The 19,708-nt window shown below is 41.3% G+C and overlaps 1 protein-coding gene across 7 annotated transcripts in view; it reads right to left on the bottom strand.

Annotated features, from left to right (window-relative positions):
* The window catches only part of mecom (MDS1 and EVI1 complex locus), a 164,813-nt gene that overhangs the window by 103,700 nt on the left and 41,405 nt on the right, over positions 1-19,708 (bottom strand). For all 7 annotated transcript variants that reach the window (XM_054794607.1, XM_054794612.1, XM_054794606.1 and 4 more), the window contains exon 2: positions 2,258-2,604. In XM_054794607.1, coding sequence (XP_054650582.1) covers positions 2,258-2,604 — 347 coding nt within the window. The remainder of the gene's footprint in view (positions 1-2,257; positions 2,605-19,708) is intronic.

Here is a 19,708-nt window from a genome sequence, read left to right on the forward strand (position 1 = left end):
TTACAATGGAAGGGGCAAAACATCGACTGTGTTGTGCTAAGAGGTTCATTCACATGTATAAGCAAATAAGAATCTCCAATCTAACCTAGCATGCATATTTTTGGACTATGGGAAGAAACCGGAGTACCCCAGAGTAAAGCGCAATGCAAATGTAACCCACCTGCTCTAGCCAGACCCGCTTTCTGCCCGGGCTCGAATCAGGGTCCGCAGAATGAGATTCTTGAGCGCCAGCCGTCGAGCTGAAAGCCAGAAATGTCAACTCGATGTCCAGCGCGACTCTTAAGGTGTCATGGAGTGAGGTTTACCAAAGTATTTTCACACAGCTGCACGAAACTGGCATCTGTTACACAAGCACAGGGCGAGCATGGAGACTCCACGCGGAACGGTCTGAGCTGAGATTTGAACCCAGAACCACCTGACTGTGAGGAAGACCTGCAAACCACATGCACAACAGTGCTGCCATGATAAGATTTGATCGAGAAGATTAATATTTGCAAGTTTGATTATTTTTTAGTTTTTGACAAAAAGTGAAAAATAATCCTCCTCTTTTCCAATACAGGCATCCAATGTTATAAATTGGCGGTGAGTACCTCAGCCCAACGGACCCCTCAGTGCTGCCTCTCTGCCCTTTATTTACTGAGGCTATCTTTCCCATAAGTCACTATTCCTGTATTCATAAAGCATCATGGACCCCATAACTCACGCTTCCCCTTTATGAATAAATCCCGCAAATTTATGGTGATGGTTCTGAGGAGCTCTGGCCTCGCTGGTGACAAACTTCTCCCGATCTGTCAAGACCGGCTACAGCCGCTCGGGGCTCTTCATCAAGCACTCCAGATGGGAGGGCCACTTTATCGTTCGCCGGCTGGTGACATCATCTCACCATGCTGCATGGATTTGATGATGAAAGCAAACATATCTGCCTTAACTCACATTTGTCAAATCAATTTTGTTTTTACAGACCTTCCCAAAGGCTTATTGGCATATTGACGGTCTGCAGGTGGGAGGGGTGCTAGCAGTGGGCAAGGGATGAGGCATGAGAAGGGAGGGGGGAGGGTCAGGAGCCCTGAATAGCATTTACCATATTTAATGCAGAGGGATGTCATCACTAAATATCCATTCTGAATAATGTGCATTTCATCATAAATTTTTTACAACTTATTTACTTAATGGAAAGAGTTATGGCTTCCTGTCATGATGGTAATTAAACATTGTGATACATGTGCTGCCTCACCAAGATCCCATCTTTCCCCTCTAACCACTCCCACACACACATACACACATGCACAAAACCTACATACTTTATTCCCACCTCCTCAGCTTCTTTTTTTCAAAATGTGTTCATTATTGAAGAACCTCAGGAAACACTGCTGGATTAGAATTCATGTTTTTTTTTCTTTGCCCAACCAGTTTACACCAGTAAATCTCTTTGGCACCGACAGACAGTTTTTGCTTCTAAGTTATTATTGCTATGACCTGCGAAAGACAGTTAATAATAAGGTAGAAGTTTCCTTGTACAACAGTTGTCCATTGTGAAAAATAGTAACTTTTTTTTAGGGGGGGACTTAACCTAAAACCACAGAGTCGAAGCAAAAGGGCAGAATAGTAATGACAATGATGCAATCCCTATGAGGGATCCCCAGCCCTCGCCCCAAATTATTTGTTGGCAAATTTAGTTTTTAGAGTATATCATTAAAAAAAAACTTAACTAAAGCCTGATTTCCGAATTGGAAAGGCTCTAGTCCAGTAAATCAGGTGAAGCTGAGGCAATTCCTGCTCCTCATCCATAAAATAAAAAAAAAAAAACTGGTCTGACACTGACAGAGACCACATCTAACCTTTGACCTTGTCCTGTGACCCTACCTTCGATTTTCTCTGTCGTCTGACCAATATGTGATTTGCCAATGGCCGCGCTGGGTCCCTAACGAGGATTTATGGCTTTTCATTTTAATCGAGTTAAGAGCACAACCTCAGCTACTATTCTTTCAGTGACTCCAATCTAACATTTCATCAGTGAGTACGAAAGAGAAACAGTGGACTAAATTTGAAGATGACGACGCGGAAGGAAATAGCAAGATGATTGCTGTCAACGCTGCAGTAAACACTAAATACAAAAAGAAGAAGTAGGAGTATTGGTAACATATTTCCAGTGAAATTCATGAAAGGTTACTCCAGTAAAAATGTGGGTTACTACATTACCAATCCTCTCGAGGCAACATATTTACCATCTATACCTTTTGGTACAACATTTTCCTACCTCCCAGCCTTGAGTGGGGTCTCTGAGAGAAGGCCTTCGCTCTCCAACGTACGGTCCAAAGCGCTCGCCGATGTAAATGCTCCTGCGGCTCCAGATGCCCAGTGTACCACCTAGAGCAGCTGACTCGCGTAATTCAAAGTCCAGGGGAATGGCCAAGTCCTCTTGGTTTAAAAAGATGCTTGGTTGTGAGAAGGGTGAAGGCCTCTGGGGGGAGACCTCATCTTCAGACAGCAAAGGGGATGTTGGCTCCTCCACCAAGGATGAAGATTGCAGAAGTCCAACGCCTGTGCCACAAGCATCTTCTAATATGTCTGAAGATTTAAGGGCAAACCCTGCATCTCCATCATCTGTGTAAGAAAGACACAAACAGTCAATGTTAGGGCAGTGAGCAGCAAAATGTTGGATTACTTAGCGACATTTCTGCAACACTACAAAGCTCACCTACAAAGACTCCTCGGTGGAACACATCAAATCTAACGAGGTTGTTGCAATAAGTGGGTGTATCACGTTATAATGAGTGTGTTTTAAGTGAGCTTATTACTAATGAACTGAAGCATGAAGGGAGCTCAGACTTTGTAATGTAAATGTTTTTCTTCCTTTCTCCTAATTTATCATGACTGCATCACCGTGTTCCAAAGATAAACCCGCACTAAAATACTGTACTGAGACGTGAAAAAGCTTCAGTTTAAAAACAAACACTGGGAACGTGTGACACAGGATCATGTCTTCTGTTTTGTTTTGTTTTTTTGCATCAAGACGAGGTGATGCCAGGGCAAGTGAGATGGGTTAAGTTGGCATTGTACTGCTCTGACTGTTTTATATTTCCCTTTCCGAAACGCTGTCTTTGTCATACAGTGAAAACAGAAGGAAGCACAGAGGGGTTAATGATGAACACTGCACAGGACACAGAAAATAACCTCTAAACTCACAGTAGGCTTCTTCAGCATGACGCATGAACATGACATGTGTTATTGTATTTGTATTTGTTTGTACTTCCTTTTTTATGTGTATGTGTGTGTGTGTGTGTGTGGTGGTGGTGGTGGTGGTGGGGGGGGAGGGGGGGGCAGCAGCATAGTTCAACAGAATTGTTCTAGTAAAATCATGCATTGATTGGCCTCGTTTCCAGGAAAGGCTCATTACGTATAAAAAAAAGTCACATTTGTTGATATACGTTCATTATTTACTTGAATCACTATTAATTTTGTATGACTTTGTATCAAACAAACCTATAAAAATGTGAAGTCAGTCTCCACTGGATGGAAATACAGTCATCCTTCGTTTATCGTTGTTAATTGGTTCCAGACCCGAACATGAAAAGTGAACTTCTGCAAGTAGGATTCCTTAATATTAAATGAAATGTTTTTGTTGCTAGAGCATTGAAAACCCGTTTACGGCCTTCTAAATACATTTTTTGACATTATTTGACCTCTCTAGACATGAAGTAATACCCCTATAGTCACCTTTACACTCATATTACCCAATATAGTAGACAAAATAATAGTAAATAAGCCATTTAAGACATAAATAAGACTTATACTTGTGTGTGTTGCTATAAATGTCTTCCCTGTTGGAGCAGAGTGGGGAGTGGGTAGGAAGAGACGTCGGGGGCTCAGTGTTGAGTTTCAGCTTGATGTGGGTTATGTCCTTAACCCATTGACTGCCAGCCATGTTCAAAGCAGAGAGCTCCATACTGCTAGAGTTTTGGGGCATTTTTGCTGAATTTTCGCCATCGAACCACCGCCAGACAAGCTCTGTGACAGTGTTAGCTGCCTGTATTTTTTTGTCTCCGCTCGATTTCTGCATGTGTTTCGCCATTTTCCTCTCTCAACCCACAATCCGTCTTCTTCATAGACAACCTGTCGCTGCCGGTTGGAGAAAAAGAGAACTGTTGCCCCCTACTGGGACAGAAATACATTGCCTACAAGTCAGAAATTCACACACAAAATGAGTAAGACTTTGATCTGTAGCTCCCGCGAAAAAAAGCAAAAGACGTCAATAGACGTCAATGCAAAAGACGTCAATAGACGTCTTTGGCATAAAAAGAGTTAATATTAGCCCCTGTTTTTATTAGGAATTTTTTTTAGGGATTATTATAATAATTCAAACCTGCAATAAAAGCCTGTTGTTCTAGCGATTAAGTCTGGTGTGTGTGTCACCAAACATAACAGTAACATTACTGTCACCTAGTGATCAGTGTAGAATACTACATCATTCAGAGCATTTTTGAATGTGTCTTCGGAAGGCATTCAATTTGTATTTTAGGTCATTTAGCCATTTTATGCTTGAAAATGCTTAATTGAGGCAAAAAATTTGGAAGTATTGCACTGCAAATTTCAAACCGCAAAGTGGCAAGGGATGACTATATTTTTTATTTCCGTATCAGACTGTTCGTAAGTGTTACACATACTCAAATCAGCCAAAAGTATAAAGGCTTAGCACCTGTCCTGTTTACATACAGTAGTATAGGGCTGCATCTGTATAGTATTTGGGAGATTAAAGACAAATATATCTGTTCTCAAAGAGGCTTGATTGATTGTTGGGATTTGCGTACGTTTTTCTTCACCAAACTTATCCAGGAATGCTTAAATTGATACTTTGTGTACTGCGGGAACACAAAAGTCTGTTGCCCAAACTGTTAGAAGGTTGGAAGTATAGAATTGTAGAAAACTGCTTTTGTGAGAAAAGTGTGTCAGCGATAGTGATTACTTTGACCCTTAAGTTGTGCAGTCAATTGATTAGGAGACCTTTTCAAAATCTTGTACATAGCAGTACATCACTTGTTGTAGAAAAATAGGGATCGGATCATTTCCGTTGGTATAGCCACTGTGGTGTAACTTGGTCCCATTGAGTGATGAACAGACCATTTTTACTTGAATTTTGGGGGGTCAAAAGACTGCATCATATACATAAATCCAGCGAACACACACACAACCTACTGTTTGGCAGGTGTCCCATAAATGAAGAAGGAGACACTCAAAGCCGGAAAAGATCCACGGGAAGCGGCCACGGCCTGGCGTGCATCTGTGGTGGGCTGTGCCTAACGCAGGCTGACAGGCTGCGGAGTGAAGGAGTTCTGCTAATGAGGCTCAGCAACCCATCCCTGGGCTCAGGAACATTCCTGAATGACTGCTGATGTGACACTGCCTCACTGTGCTGTAAGCCATGAACCTTTGATCCGTGCAAAGATACACATGCATTACTTGCTCACCAACCATGAAGTAACTGTTCTTCTGAATGACTGGAAGGATCACTGTGATTTGCCACAGGTGGTCTTACACTCAGCTTAAAGACTCTCACTTTTGATAAATCATGCTCTTTGGAGACCTGACACATAATAATTTATTTGAAGCAATACCGAATCAACTTGTGTCCGTACAACTTGTGTTGTACAGACACACATTTATGTGTGTTTCGAAAAGAAAGCCCTTAAAGACTGCAGAAGCATGAAACCCAGTGGGTCTCAAGAAGTCAGTATAATGATTTTCAACACACTGCACGGCTGCGTGTAACAAGGTTAAAGGCCTGGATGTGAAGCTTACCATATGGTGGAGGGACAAGAGCTTTTATAGGTAACTGTATCCCCCCATTGCTGTTCCTCCATTGACATTTTCGCTCTAACACTGGTCTCCAAGTTTAGATTTGATTTAGACCAGAAATTTCCTCGGTCCACTGGACTCAACAAGAGCATTTTGGCTCATAAACATCTATGTATGTATATATGTAAGGTAAACGTTAGCTGAAAGCAAATATGTTAGTTTGAGGGTTTTAAAACTTGGGGTTGCATAGACAGATGATTGATGAGTCAAAAAGCGGAGCGTGGCGGGGTGGCAGTAGCTCAGTCTGTAAGAACTTGGGGTTCGGAACCAGTTGGAGGGATGCTAGTTTGTTTCGAGATGCCCTTGAGCAAGGAACTGAACCCCTCAGTATAAGCTGTTTGTACACCTTCTTTTGACGTATTTCTTCTCATGGCTCCATAAATGCGGTCTGGTTTTGTGTGGTGTGCAACCCAATACATAGAGCAGAATGTAAATTAAATTTGGAATTAGAATTAGAGACACAGTGTGGTGCTGTATGATTACATCACTACGCCTGTGCCTGTCTCTTTTACAACAAACAATACATTTTCGAACATCACTGTAAAAAGGAACTCAACTCAAAGCAGCATCACGATGAAAGTTGCATTCAAGATATAGATTGAAAGGAAACAATATAATCCCCTTGAAATGACAAACTGATCGGAATCTTTACAGCCCAAGGAACCACATTTGTAACTAACTGGGTGTTGAACAAGGAGCCTTCACACTTTATTAAGCAGCAGCCAAGCTAAATGCACTGCACAATGCAAAACGAAATACAAATAAATACACATAGAATTAATAATAATAACCTTGACAATAACAATAATAACAATGAGGAAAATATATATGATGAAAAATAAAATATGATGAAATATAACAAAATATATTGATTATGACTAAGGATGTCCGATAATATCAGTCAATGAGTATTAGCACCCAATATCGGCATAGACATGAGATATCGGTTCATAACAGTTTTTGTGCTGATAATGATATTGAGTGATGATTTCATGGTCCACACAGCAACCAGCTTGCTAGCTCAGTATATCCGCCACTGGAATTATTCCAAGTTTCACCTTCAGATTGTAAATTGTAAAGGCTGTAAAGTGCTATTTATGCCGTGCCTTCTTTAACACTTCTAATCCAACATCACACCTCAAAAAGAATCATTCAGAGAAAAAACCCGATACCGATGTCTACCGATATCACATTTTTATACTAATATTGGGCTGATTTTATTGGTAGGCCGATATCATTGGCCATCGCTAATAACTAATTACATCCATATTGCAGTATTTGTCTTATTTTGCAGAAACAGTGTTTATTTGTAAAATGCATCAGTGGCGTCTCAGTAAATGAAGCCTAATGTGTTCATTACACTGTGTTCATTAGTTTGAGGGAAGAGCTGCTGCCAATATCAGTATTCGGTATCGGTAATGATCTGCTGGGCAATAATGGTATATTGGATATCGTTAAGAAAACTAATATCGAGCATCTCTAGTCAAGGCAATATTCATCATTAGAATAAGAAATATAGTTCCCTTATTTCAGTGAGTGCTCTACAACAAGATAAACACACCGACATGCGCTTGTATACCATATAGTTAAATATTTGCACTTGACACCAAATTCATTCATTTTTATTAAGAAGGAAAACATTTGTTCCCGCGCCCGCTATCTGCATGGGTGGAATGATTTTCACCTCTGCCATGAGGTGTTGGGTGCACTCATACATCACACGATTACCCCGAGCAGCGAGCAGGACCGCCATCATCAGGGAGTGAATTAAAGATGATAGAAAGAGCTATTAATCACTGTGACAAAGCCCCTAATGGAGGTGTGACCCAGCCACTGCCAAAGGGACGCACCCATGGGACAAATGGATACATATGTTTACAGAAAGAAATAACCTACCTGTGGACATGGGCCACCCCCCTTTTATATATTGTCCTTTTGCACTGTCTTTCTATATGTGTTAAATATGTGTTAAACCCAAGAAAGGTGAGTTTGTACACCACACGTCAATATGCACTTCCACGTTCCCAAAATGCAATTCAAGTGATTTTGTTCACTATTGGAAGAGTCTAAAATGTTTAGCCAGGGACCGACAGTGGAGGTCTAAGGTGAGAACATTATTCATCCACTTAGTCAGCACCTTATTCACACAACCCCTCTCTTCTTTGAAGAGAGTCCAACCATTGACTGATGGGGTCTCAGATCATGAAATATGAACATGGACTTCTCTACCTGAGAGGATGGAGTGTCATATTTACCAATAGATATCATTTGTTGCCTGTAATTACAGACATATGGCAGCTACGTTCAATACCCGCACTACTCATCGGTGAAAAACGGTGTGCGTGTCTGTATTACTACTGGGGATTCCCCCAAAAATGAGGCTTTATTGCTGGTTGTATGTATTTTTATGAGGGCTGTCCAATATAGTGCGTTAACGGTGGTAACTCATTTATTTCATTCATTACGTTAAAGTCTTTAGCGTAATGAACACATGCACATCATGTCAAGCCACACCTCTCTGTTAGAACGGCAGACGGGGCACAATAGTGTACCCGCTGACGCTCTTTAATAACTTGATTCTGACCTGAACGCATCAACAGCAGTGCAATTCCAACACCATATATGTATCTGCAACCCACAATCATTCTAGTCTTTATTATGTGTGTAAGTGTGATCTAAATAAACAGAAAAATAGTCTTATCACTCACTAACGTAACTCTTACTGTGAAAGTACAATTTGCTGAATTTGAGCATACTCGGAAATCCCAGGAAATACAATCTACACTCGAAACATGTGAATCCAACTTAATTTATGTGGTGTACTTGAATGCAACCCCTCAGGGCTCATAATAACATGGTTGAAGTGTGTCAGATGTTCTACTTTTAAAGAGAGCAGTGTTAGGCAAATAAATCTTCAGACATGTGTGCTATCTTTTAGCTTAAGTTACATTTTCAGTTCATTTGGAGCGGTTAATACTGTAACACTCTGAAGACTGGATAGGCGGAACAACAGCCTTTTTATTGTTGACATAAAATCACCACACAGCACCACATTCCCTAACACGGGCTACTGTTGTGGCCGTAACACATGCCGAACTATCTCCTAACAGCCATGCCAACGTGGGGGCCCTCTCTCAAGTCACTTCCTGTCTGTTCTCCTTTCCACTCCCCCCAACCCCGGAACACATTTTTTACGGCAACACACCACATAACAGCCCCAAGGGTCATTACAGTACATGCAAATATATATAATTGTGTCCTGTCAGTTATCTTTCTCTACATAAAATAGAGTCAAAATGGACATATTTCACACATAGTGGCAAATGGTGATTAATCATGATTAATTAATTAGAAAACTGTGATTAATTTGATGTTTATACATCTCATTTTGTTAAAACTTTACCTTCCAATCTGGTACCTGATTCATCCATCCATCTATTTTCTATGCCGCTTATCCTAATTAGGGGCATGGGGGTATGCTGGAGCCTATCCCAGCTGACTTCGGGCGAGAGGCAGGGTACACCCTAGACTGGACGCCAGCCAATCGCAGGGCACATACTGTATAGACAAACAACATGATGTCATGTGTGGGGTCTCTTGAGATTTTTTAAATCTGTATGTGTGTACCAGGCTTAAGTTACCACTTGTGTGACAAATTCCAAATATGATTATTTAAATGGGGTGCTGCCCTGAAAAAAACCTGGAAGGGTGAAGTACACCTATCAGACAAATCATTGTGGTTAAATCCAAAACTAAGTAAAAACAATTACAGCGAGCGCCTATCAGAAAGCAGGTGCTGTTCATTTGTGAAACACTGTTAATTACAGTAGATCACTTTGTGCCTCTGTTCCCTCAGCAGGGTGTAGGGGAGAATGTCTGGACCAAGCATGCCCTCAGGAGAGGCAATAAGCTTCCTAATTAACGCTCTTTTTGTGCTTAAAATGGGCCTTAGTGAAAGCGCAATCCATGCATTCATTACATCACGCTTGGATTACTGTAATTCATTGTACATCGGGTTGGACCAGGGCTCTCTCCAGCGCTTACGGAGTGCAGAATGCAGCAGCCCGTCTCCTAACTAAAACGAAGCCAAGCAAGCACGTCACTTCTCCACTGGCCTCCCGTCACTAGCTCCCATTTACTTTTAGAGTCAAATTTAAATGTTGCCTATTGTTTTTAAATGTTTACGCCTTGGACTGAGCTGCTGCAGCCATACACTCCGCCCAGCGCCCTGAGGTCTGCAGACCAGCTCCTGTTGGCTGTGCTCAAAGCCGGACTCGGAACCAGAGGAGATCAAACTTTTTCAGTGGCAGCTCCCAGATCATGGAACCGTCTTCCTCTCTCTGTTAGATCCTCCCAGTCCCTGAATCAGTTTAAGCCCAGACTGAAAGGAAAAGTCACTACTTCTCCCTGGTGTTCAACTGTAGTTGATATGCTGTACTGACTGATTGTGTTCCCTATTACCATTATGCTGTCATAAATGTATTTATTGACACTGTATTCATATATATTTACACTTCTGTCAATTGGCATTGTTTTAAATGTTTACATGTTTTAAATTAATTGCATTTTTGGATAGGTTAGAATGAAATAAAGAAGGACAGCCATGTACTGGACAGCTTGCTTGCTTTTTTCCCCAAGGATTGTTGTGTTTTTGTTTCTAAAATGATTACCGGTAAATCTTTTTATAGATGTTATTCAGAATCAAATTCCAAGTAAACATACTGAAGGAACAGATAAGTGCTATCTATTAGGAATGCTTTGACTGATTGGCCACTGATCAGTATCGGCCGATTTCTGTAAAAAAGCATGTGATCTGCATATGCTGATCAAAGCTTTTCAGTGCCAATCACAAAAGCCCATCACCTGTGGCTCGTACTATTGCAGCCTGCAAACCCTGTGTGTCGTGCATTGTCCTGCTCAAATGTCTTGGCTAGTGTCCTCCTCCTCCCTTTCTTCACACAAAGAAGAAAAACCAACATGTCTGCCGTGTGGAACACATATGCCATTTGTGAGAATGGTGTAAAGTTTGCATCCTGCAACACTCGCCCATATGAGCGTGACAATCAGAACGATTTCTGTTTCCTAAACACACACACACACTTGCACACACACGCGTTGTACAGAGTAACATGAGAAAACCTCTTAACACGCTCCTAATTAATGAGCGTCGTCTTTTTTTTTCAGCTCTGAATGAGCCGACAGCTCCGAATGAAAAACACTTCATTAAGGCCCAGTAACCAATTAACATCTCACAACAAACTGAAACTCCGAGCTGGTCCCTCTGTGCGCACATGGACACCTAATTAATTAGCATTAGTTGTGATTAATAATGAGGGTCCTCTAATGGTAAATCTGCAGCTCCGATGGCAGGCTGACACAACAAAGACGCCTGTGTGCGCGGCAGGATTTATCTGGGGAGCTGTTCAGGGGATTTTAACATGTTTCTCACAGGCCTGACAAATGGCCTATTAATTATCTAATGTCTGACAACAGCCACTTGATAAAGACGTATGTTTGGACAGGATTAGGAGGGGAAGATGCATCGGAGGATGACAGTGACAGAGAGCGAGAGCGGGACAATATGTGATTGCACTAAATAAATATGTGAATTTAATTTCAGCGCTAAAGAGTGACGAAGATAATCAATATGAAAGATTAGCAGAGTGCATTTATTTTTAATGAAATGCAAATGAATGGGATCTTGATAAATAAACTTACACACATGCTTACACCCTTGAACCACAGTCAACAGCCACTGTGTAAAGACAACAAGCTGCGGACGGCTTATCCATCTCTCTTCTCTCTTATACATTTTCTTCCTGCAAATCAATTGGGGTCCAAAGTGGGGGACATTTAGCCAAATGAGTCAAGATTCAAGAGTTTTATTGTCATATGCATAGTAAAACAGGCCGAGAAATGATCATTATGATTGCTTTAATGAGATAGGATAGATGGGATCTAGACTCCCAGATAGAAGTCCGTCACATAGAAAGCAAACATAAAAACAACCTGACACTCACAATGTTTCCTCAAGCCATTCATCATGGCCCTTAAAATAACACACTGACCCCCGGGATACAGACAAGGACAGAGAATAGTCAGGAAAATGTTTGAAAGACAGAAGGAAAGAAGGGATATTTTTATTCTATAGCAAACAATATGTCGGACAGAGTCCCATGGAAGGATACTATACTATACTATACTATACTATACTATACTATACTATACTATACTATACTGTATGTGTATGTACGTGCCCCATATGTAAACTCACTGTGTTTACTGAACGCATACAAGTTTGTATGATGTGTCAACATCAGGGAGTAACAATACGCAAGTAAACAATAATAAGTCAACAGCACACATATTCAATTTCAAATATTGTTTTATTTGGCCTAGACTTACTTTTCCCTCATACTTTTAAATGCAGGACTTTTTTAGTGGTCTATGGAGGGCTAATGTATTTATTTGTATGGTTTTGCTGTAGTTTTGATTGACAGCAGGTGCTTTTTTTGTATTTACTGTAAGTGTGTCGTTTGGGTAAATACGTATGTGCCTGTTCGATCAGTTTGCTAAAACAGCAGTCACGCTGGCAAATACCGTGGAACCTCTGTTTTCATACGCCCTGGGTTTCACAGGATTTTGTTTTTGCCAAATATATTGCAACAAATACATCTCGATTTCCGTACACTGTCTGCGTCGAACAAATTAGTCATCAATGCATTGGTGACTCAATCTCTGTGAAGAATGGATAGTTGGGACACTATGGACAGATTCTGGCCAGGGAAACACACTGTTGAATTCAAGAAAGAACTCGTAGCAAAGTACAAAAGTAGCATCGGTTATAACAGGATTGTATTGTTCATTAGTTAACAAATGTAGCAGGTGGAATGATTTAACAGAGACACATTACAGACAGTGAGCAGGGCCAGTGTGAGTAATGGTGATTGTACATGCTGCTGACGTTTACAAAGTTCAAGTGAGCAAGTATACACCTCTAACTGCCCATCCACTCTTAAGGTAAGTTAAGTTCGTAATGGACTAGAATGAAGTAATGTATTTATTTATTTGAAAACCTGAAGTGTATTGAGGTATCGGGGTAATTTGCAATATATCCAAGCTAATATACTGTACATCAAGATAAAAACAGAGGAAAAAAATCACATAAAATATGTGAAAATTGTATTTTAAACAATAAAAAAGTAAAATATTAAAGCCAATGAAATACATCATTAATTATTAAGTACTACTTTAAGAATGACAACTTTATTCACAATTCACACATGGCTCGGTTTCCAATCGGCCATCGTTTCAACAGACAAACGTTTCAGACCTCAAACGACTGAAGTATCAAAAGTATCAATACTTTGATTTGGGAATGCATTTCACAGCATGAAGCGCTGGTATCGGAAGTATCGATATTTGAGAATCGATCTGCACCTCACTCACCGCACATGCAGACTAACTGCGGCTCTGAGGCTAAGCATGCTTCTAGTACAGGCCACTATTTGAGGATCAAATGTATGCACAATGGGGAATATCCTATTTCGAGAGAGAAATCGAATTCAATGTGCTGTTGGAGTTTGTACTGATGTCACTGTAGGCAGGTGCACATACTGTACACCGACACGCGGAATATAACTGATTAGGCAGTGACTGAATAGAAGGAATGGACATCCATTAAGGTTGTGCCATATTTTAAACATTTGATTGGTTTTAGTTTCTGATGGTTTACTGAACACTTGATGTGTTTTTCTGAAGATTTTATTCCCACTCTTTTATATATTTGTCATAGGACACAAAAGGCAGACATATTGCAATACCATCGAGAGAAAGCACCTTAACAAATACTTTCTAAACAGTCCAAACATTGCGTCCATCATAAAGTTATATTACAAATCCGAAAAAGGACATTGCATTTTATTTATTTGCTTTACTGCTGCTCTCTATCACTTTCATGCCATGGCTAAGTGCCATGGAGCTCTAATATAATTATGGTTCACAGTTGTGCACATTTGAGAAATTGATTCCTTTGATGAAATGTGAGCGAGGCAGGTCTGGGCAGAGCACAGAGAGACATATATCTAGCCTGGTTACTGACAGACCCCCCTTTAGCCCCTCAGAAGCCCCCCTGGGTACCAAACCACCAGCCCCAGCACTCCCCTGCCAAGTCCAGTCGTTAAAAGAAATGATAGCATATGTGCTTTGTTTAACTTTGATGCCTTCATAATGCATTACACAATTAGACTGATTTGACAATTTCCATTATACTTGATAAAATATTTATGTAGGCCTCAGGATGGGAGATCTGATCAACGGGGAGGGGGTGGGTTTATGGTACAAATGGAAGCTATGGGCTGCAGGTCTGCACCAGCTGTGAAAATGTCCGCAAATGCAAAATGAAGTAGAAATGCATTGCAATAGATGACCACAATGTATCCCACAGGACATCCTCTCATTGTTTATGATATGTGCCATAAAAGCTGATCAGATTCCATGAAGACAAGCTCAATTTAAACTTAAACTGTCAACGGTGCAAGAAATGAGGTGACATTTTTGGGCCATGTTTGGATCTCAGGTACTATTATAAACCCGAAAATGAATACACTGAACAGTGTTCTCCATACCAAAATATGCTATGTATGCTGTATTTGGTCTTCTGACACGGACAACCGAAGCAGTTCAAATAGATTTTATGTTCTCAAAGTGTACATCGAGCTTTGTCCCCACATGTTTTTAAGCTGCCCAAACATTGAATGCTGCAGTGAGTGTTCAGTAAAGCAAATTATGACCTTGGCAGTGTTCCCTACGCAACTTTTCCATCCAAGACAATTGCATTGCTGGCAACACAAATTTCTGGCTATACGGCACATTACATTTAGATTTGTCTCAGTTGAAACCTGGGAGGGCAACCTCAAGACATGCTGGGAAAGCTTAATTTGTACCACTGAATGACTGTTTAATACAACATCACTCAGGTACCCACAACAAATCTGGAATTCTAGAAAAGTTCAACCAAGCCATTGAGTTTCTGTTACTTAGCTTTCTTTCTATGAAGGAATAACTTTGTCAAATCATTTCAAAATGATGAGAAACATCTCCACCCTTTTTCCTTCCTTAATGCCTCCTGTTTTCTCACCTGTCCCCACCATCTCCCCCTTCCTCTCTTACCCTTCCACAAACCTTTTTCTGCTCTCAGCCACTCCACATCCATCACAACCCAGAAATTTAAGGAGCCAAATTGGCCTCATCTGTCTCAATGCTGGATGCAGATGGAGTTTCTTCTTCTGAGGGAGGTGCAGTTAGTCACCCCGCCTGGCCCTACCCTTTCAATCTGCCACTCTAACAACGAGCCAACCTGCTCCACTCTAGGTCCACGTTATGGGCTGGCTGCCGGGATCAAGAGTGGATGAAGTGACCACTTCACTGACCACCCACACCTCGCCTCATTCTTGCGATCCCATTTTTTGTTTTGTTTGGATTTCATTTTCCTTTTAACCTCAACCTCATTTCTCTATTTTCCACTCATTGTTATTTATTCATGTCAGAAACGTGGCACACCTCTAAACGCTCAAGCAGCCGTGGCCGCGGTGCAGACTGCCGTATCCTCTCAGGCAGCCTGGTCAGAGTGTGCTCGTTAATAAAGGCCTAAATGAGGCAGCATGCATAAAACATGAAGCGCCGCATGCTGCCGTAATGAACTGCTGCTCCATAATTGCATCTCAGAGCTGTAAAATGAAGACAAAATATTTGAAGAGGGGTTCTGTCACCTCTCTGCAGAAGCAACACTAATCACAGGCGTTGCACTGGGCCCTCAGGGTCCACCCCTGACAGAGAGCAGGGGGTAAATGCCCAGGGCGGCAACATTGGCAACACCCCCCAACTAATGGGACATAATTGAATAATTGCTGATTAGAAAATAAGGGGAGGAGGAGTAATAACATATCAGTGTGCGTTATTTGAAATGATACCATTGGGAAAGTAAATGTAATTATAAGGAATAGGAATGGATAGCAAAATATGTCCTGACTAAGAAGTAATTCCATCAATTTGCGGTGAAATTTTCTGCCTGGAATTATCATTAGTGGACATTAAAGCGAATGGTGCCGAACAAATATCCTCTAGTAACATATTGTAGAAAACGGCCCAACTAATCCACACAAGAGTTGCAATTTATTCTAATTTATTGACAAATGCTTCAAAGATAAAAAAGAAAACACCAAACCAAAAGGTGTATTGCCTACTGATGCACACAAACATAAAACGCCCACACAAACACATACAGTGATGAGCGTGGAGACAGGCAGGCTTCCACATGAGAGATTGGAGTCCCACCCGAGGGTGTCACCCAGACAGTTAGAGAGTCGCTGTAGTGACAGGGTGGCTGCTGAGACATAATGAAGGTGCTGTGGCTGTCACAGGGGGTCAGTGCTGATCACAGTGTCCAGCTGTAGGGGGGTTAAGGACACATGTAATGAATCCCACCAATGACAAATGGCTCTAAAGTCTGAGCTGAGGCATGTGACAAACTCAGACTCATCACTCGGACACACACACACAAATGCTGCTATGGATCCATACAAAGAGCCAAAAACAACAAAAAGACACACAGACCATCACTGGAACATTACATCTATGGATGACAGTACCTCTTGGACATATTTAGACATGCAAGGTTTATCATTCATGAAAAACCTTCTTGTGATTCTTGAAAAAGTGCTTTGATATTCGCTTTTGGGGTAGTCAGACTTATTCCAATGTTAATACAGTGGAACCTCCAAAGTATACCATTTGGAATTGGAAAACATAGAACGATAAAGTTGCACAAACCCTCACAGTTATGCATGATGTCAGCATGCCTTGCGCTGGCAACAATAAAAGGCCACTCCAAAATGTGCAGTGTAACTTTACTGGGGGAATCCGGTAATCGGGAGGTCCGAAAACCAGTCAGTATCTGGTGTGACCACCATTTGCCTCAAATACCTCAAATACTTTACACCAATCCAGAGCATCCCAAACATGCTTAATGGGTGACATGTCCAGTGAGGAGTATGGGGTATGAAGTTTAACATCAAAGAACCATGACTCCCACCACGTTGGTGCAACTGTTGGTGTCCAAAGGCGTCTCATTTCCATATCGATTGTTAAGGCTGCCATTTGTTCTGTCTGAAAGACCACAAGTCTCAACAAGTGGAAGAAGAATTTACACTGGAAAGTTAGAATATTTGAAATTCCAGCAACATTATACTTGCTGATTGCTTTGCTTTAATAAATATTTTATGACGGTGACAGCCCCTCCAACTGATTATTTCCATTATTTCAAAAAAATGTGTCTACATTACAACAAATCTGACAATGACGTGCATCCATGAACAGAATGTGTTCGACCTGTGTGCACTGGTAGGTCAGAGGTGAGCAGTGGCAGCATTGTGAAACACACACAATAAGCAACAGGTAACCCCAAACCTCCGTCTTGCACTGTCATGAAGCCTGAGCTTCTGCAGATGTAGATGAAACGTGTGATACAAATTTAACGCAGCAGGTCAGATGTTCCGTACGAAATGCTGAATTCAATCAAACAGGGTCTGTGCATGGTAAAGTCAGAAAAGGCTATAAAAAAGCATGGCTATTTTTAACGTGACAGGCTGACCACCTACTACCAACCTGACATTCCTAATTTAATGTTTGTGGATGTGAATAGACAGTGTTTAGAATAGTGTTTGAGAGCTGCTTTTCCACTCCCAGGGTCTGCTTGCCTCTTGTCGAGGGCAACTGCAGCATCAAGCTCGTTCCACCTTAACTAAGTTAAAGAACTTGTTACATACAATAATGTCCAAAGCGGCAGATACTTTCCAAACCACAGGGCGACATGTGGACCTAGGCATTCTTGGAAAGGTGCAGAGGATGTTTGTTTAATGATTGTTGGAAGGCTAACATTACAGTCTGAATTGAAAGCAAGCAAAATCCCCCTTAGAGCGCTGAAGTTGTTTATGTTATTTGTTATGGATGTTAATTTCCCTCTTTTAGGAGTTGATTTAACTAGACAAGACAGTAGAATTGTGCCCTTTTAGGGTAATTGTCTTTTGCCTGTATAATGCATTAGACAGCTCTGCATGCAAGTCTGGACTTAAACACTGTGGTCATTGTCAAGGCCGAGAGCAATCAGTTTGACCGCACAAACACCTGCCATTGGATGTGTTCCTGTTAAAACATGGAAAACGTGGCCCCTCTGAACATTTTTTGAAACATTGCTTTTAATTTCTTTCATTCAATCTTTGTGTGGCAGTCCGCTAATTACATGTTTTAAATGTGACTTGTAACAATTATAGCTTGTGAAAGATACAGATTTCAGTATACATGACTCGAAGAGGATGGTGATTGTGTGTGTGCGTGTGTGCATGTGTGTGTGTGTGTGTGTGTGTTAGGTGGAGTTGAACATCAATTGAGAATGACAGCTGCCAAATGCCAGTGAGATTGGGGAGGCAATGCAAAAGGACAATGATGGAAGAAGAGGAACATGACAGTACCAGCAGCCCTGATTAGACAAAAAGTGCATGCAAGATCTGAAGCCCCTCGCCGGGCACCATCGTGGTGGGGGGGGGTGTTCAAGGAGAAACACCGTCATAACAAGAGTTCAGTGTTTCATTTAGACAGGGGAAAAGGAGCAGAAACCTCCCATTTCATCTTTCTGATGCCACTTGTCCCTCTTTAATGACTGACAAGGTTTCTATTTAACCCTGTGTAGGGCACTCTTTCAGTACAGGACTGGACATTTGGACATTTTTACAGATTAAAATTTTGTATAATTTTCTATAAAAGGACGACAGTGACAAGCACCTTCCAGCTCACACATGCCACTCGTCCTCCAGGATGACATTTCTATATTTCATCAGAAGGAATAATGATGTCACACTGTAGAAAATCATGGCGTAGAATAAATGTTTCTGCAAACATATATTGACGACATGCTGGCAAACAGAAATCGCCATCCAGTTCAGTGCAGTCAGGCGGTAGGCTCAGCTTGCACATGTAAAAGGATAGTGCGTATTTTTTGACATGAAGTTGTATGACATCCCCAGCTGCAGTGTCGTCCATCAACAGCGACTCATCCCCCCCCCAACTCGGTCTCGTAAATCCAGTTCTGGTCGGAGTTCGGAGATGAAGAACGTGGTTTCAGGTAGTCGCTGGGGTTACACAAGTAAGGAGTTTGGCTTCTCAAAACAATATGTGTTGAAAAACAAAATGCCAATACATGGCCAAAACAAAAATGCTTACTTGAAAAAATCTGACCTCGCAAATCGCTCGGCGTTATATTTGTCTCCCGCCATATCCCTGCACACTGTCGCCTCTTCATTCTTGTGCATGTGACGAAGACGCATTACTGTTTTGAACGCATATTGTTTTGAGAAGCCAAACTCCTTACTTGTGAAACCCCAGCGACCACCTGGAAATTCATTCTTCATCACCGTAATCCAACCACAACTGGACTTCGGAGACCAAGTGGGGGGTGAGTCGTTGTTGGTGGACTACGCTGTTGATCGGGATGTCATACAAGTCCATGTAAAAAAATCAGAACTATCCCTTTAAGCCGAGAGGAGAAACTCATCTTGGGTTTCTGCCCTGTGTTTGATCAGGAATCAGCAATTTTTACTCAAGTATCTGTTGAAGTCACACAGAAAATACATTTATAAGTTAATGGACAAATATGGATATTTATTGTACAGTATTCTTATTAGATTTTTCCCCTGATGACAGGTGAGACCCTCCTTCACCTGCCACCCCACTCACATTCACATGTATTGGCAATTTAGAGCCTCCAATTAACCTGACATGCATGTCTTTGGAATGTGAGAGG

Source organism: Dunckerocampus dactyliophorus, chromosome 12 (genome assembly GCF_027744805.1).
Source record: "Dunckerocampus dactyliophorus isolate RoL2022-P2 chromosome 12, RoL_Ddac_1.1, whole genome shotgun sequence".
Classification (NCBI taxonomy): Eukaryota; Metazoa; Chordata; class Actinopteri; order Syngnathiformes; family Syngnathidae; genus Dunckerocampus; species Dunckerocampus dactyliophorus.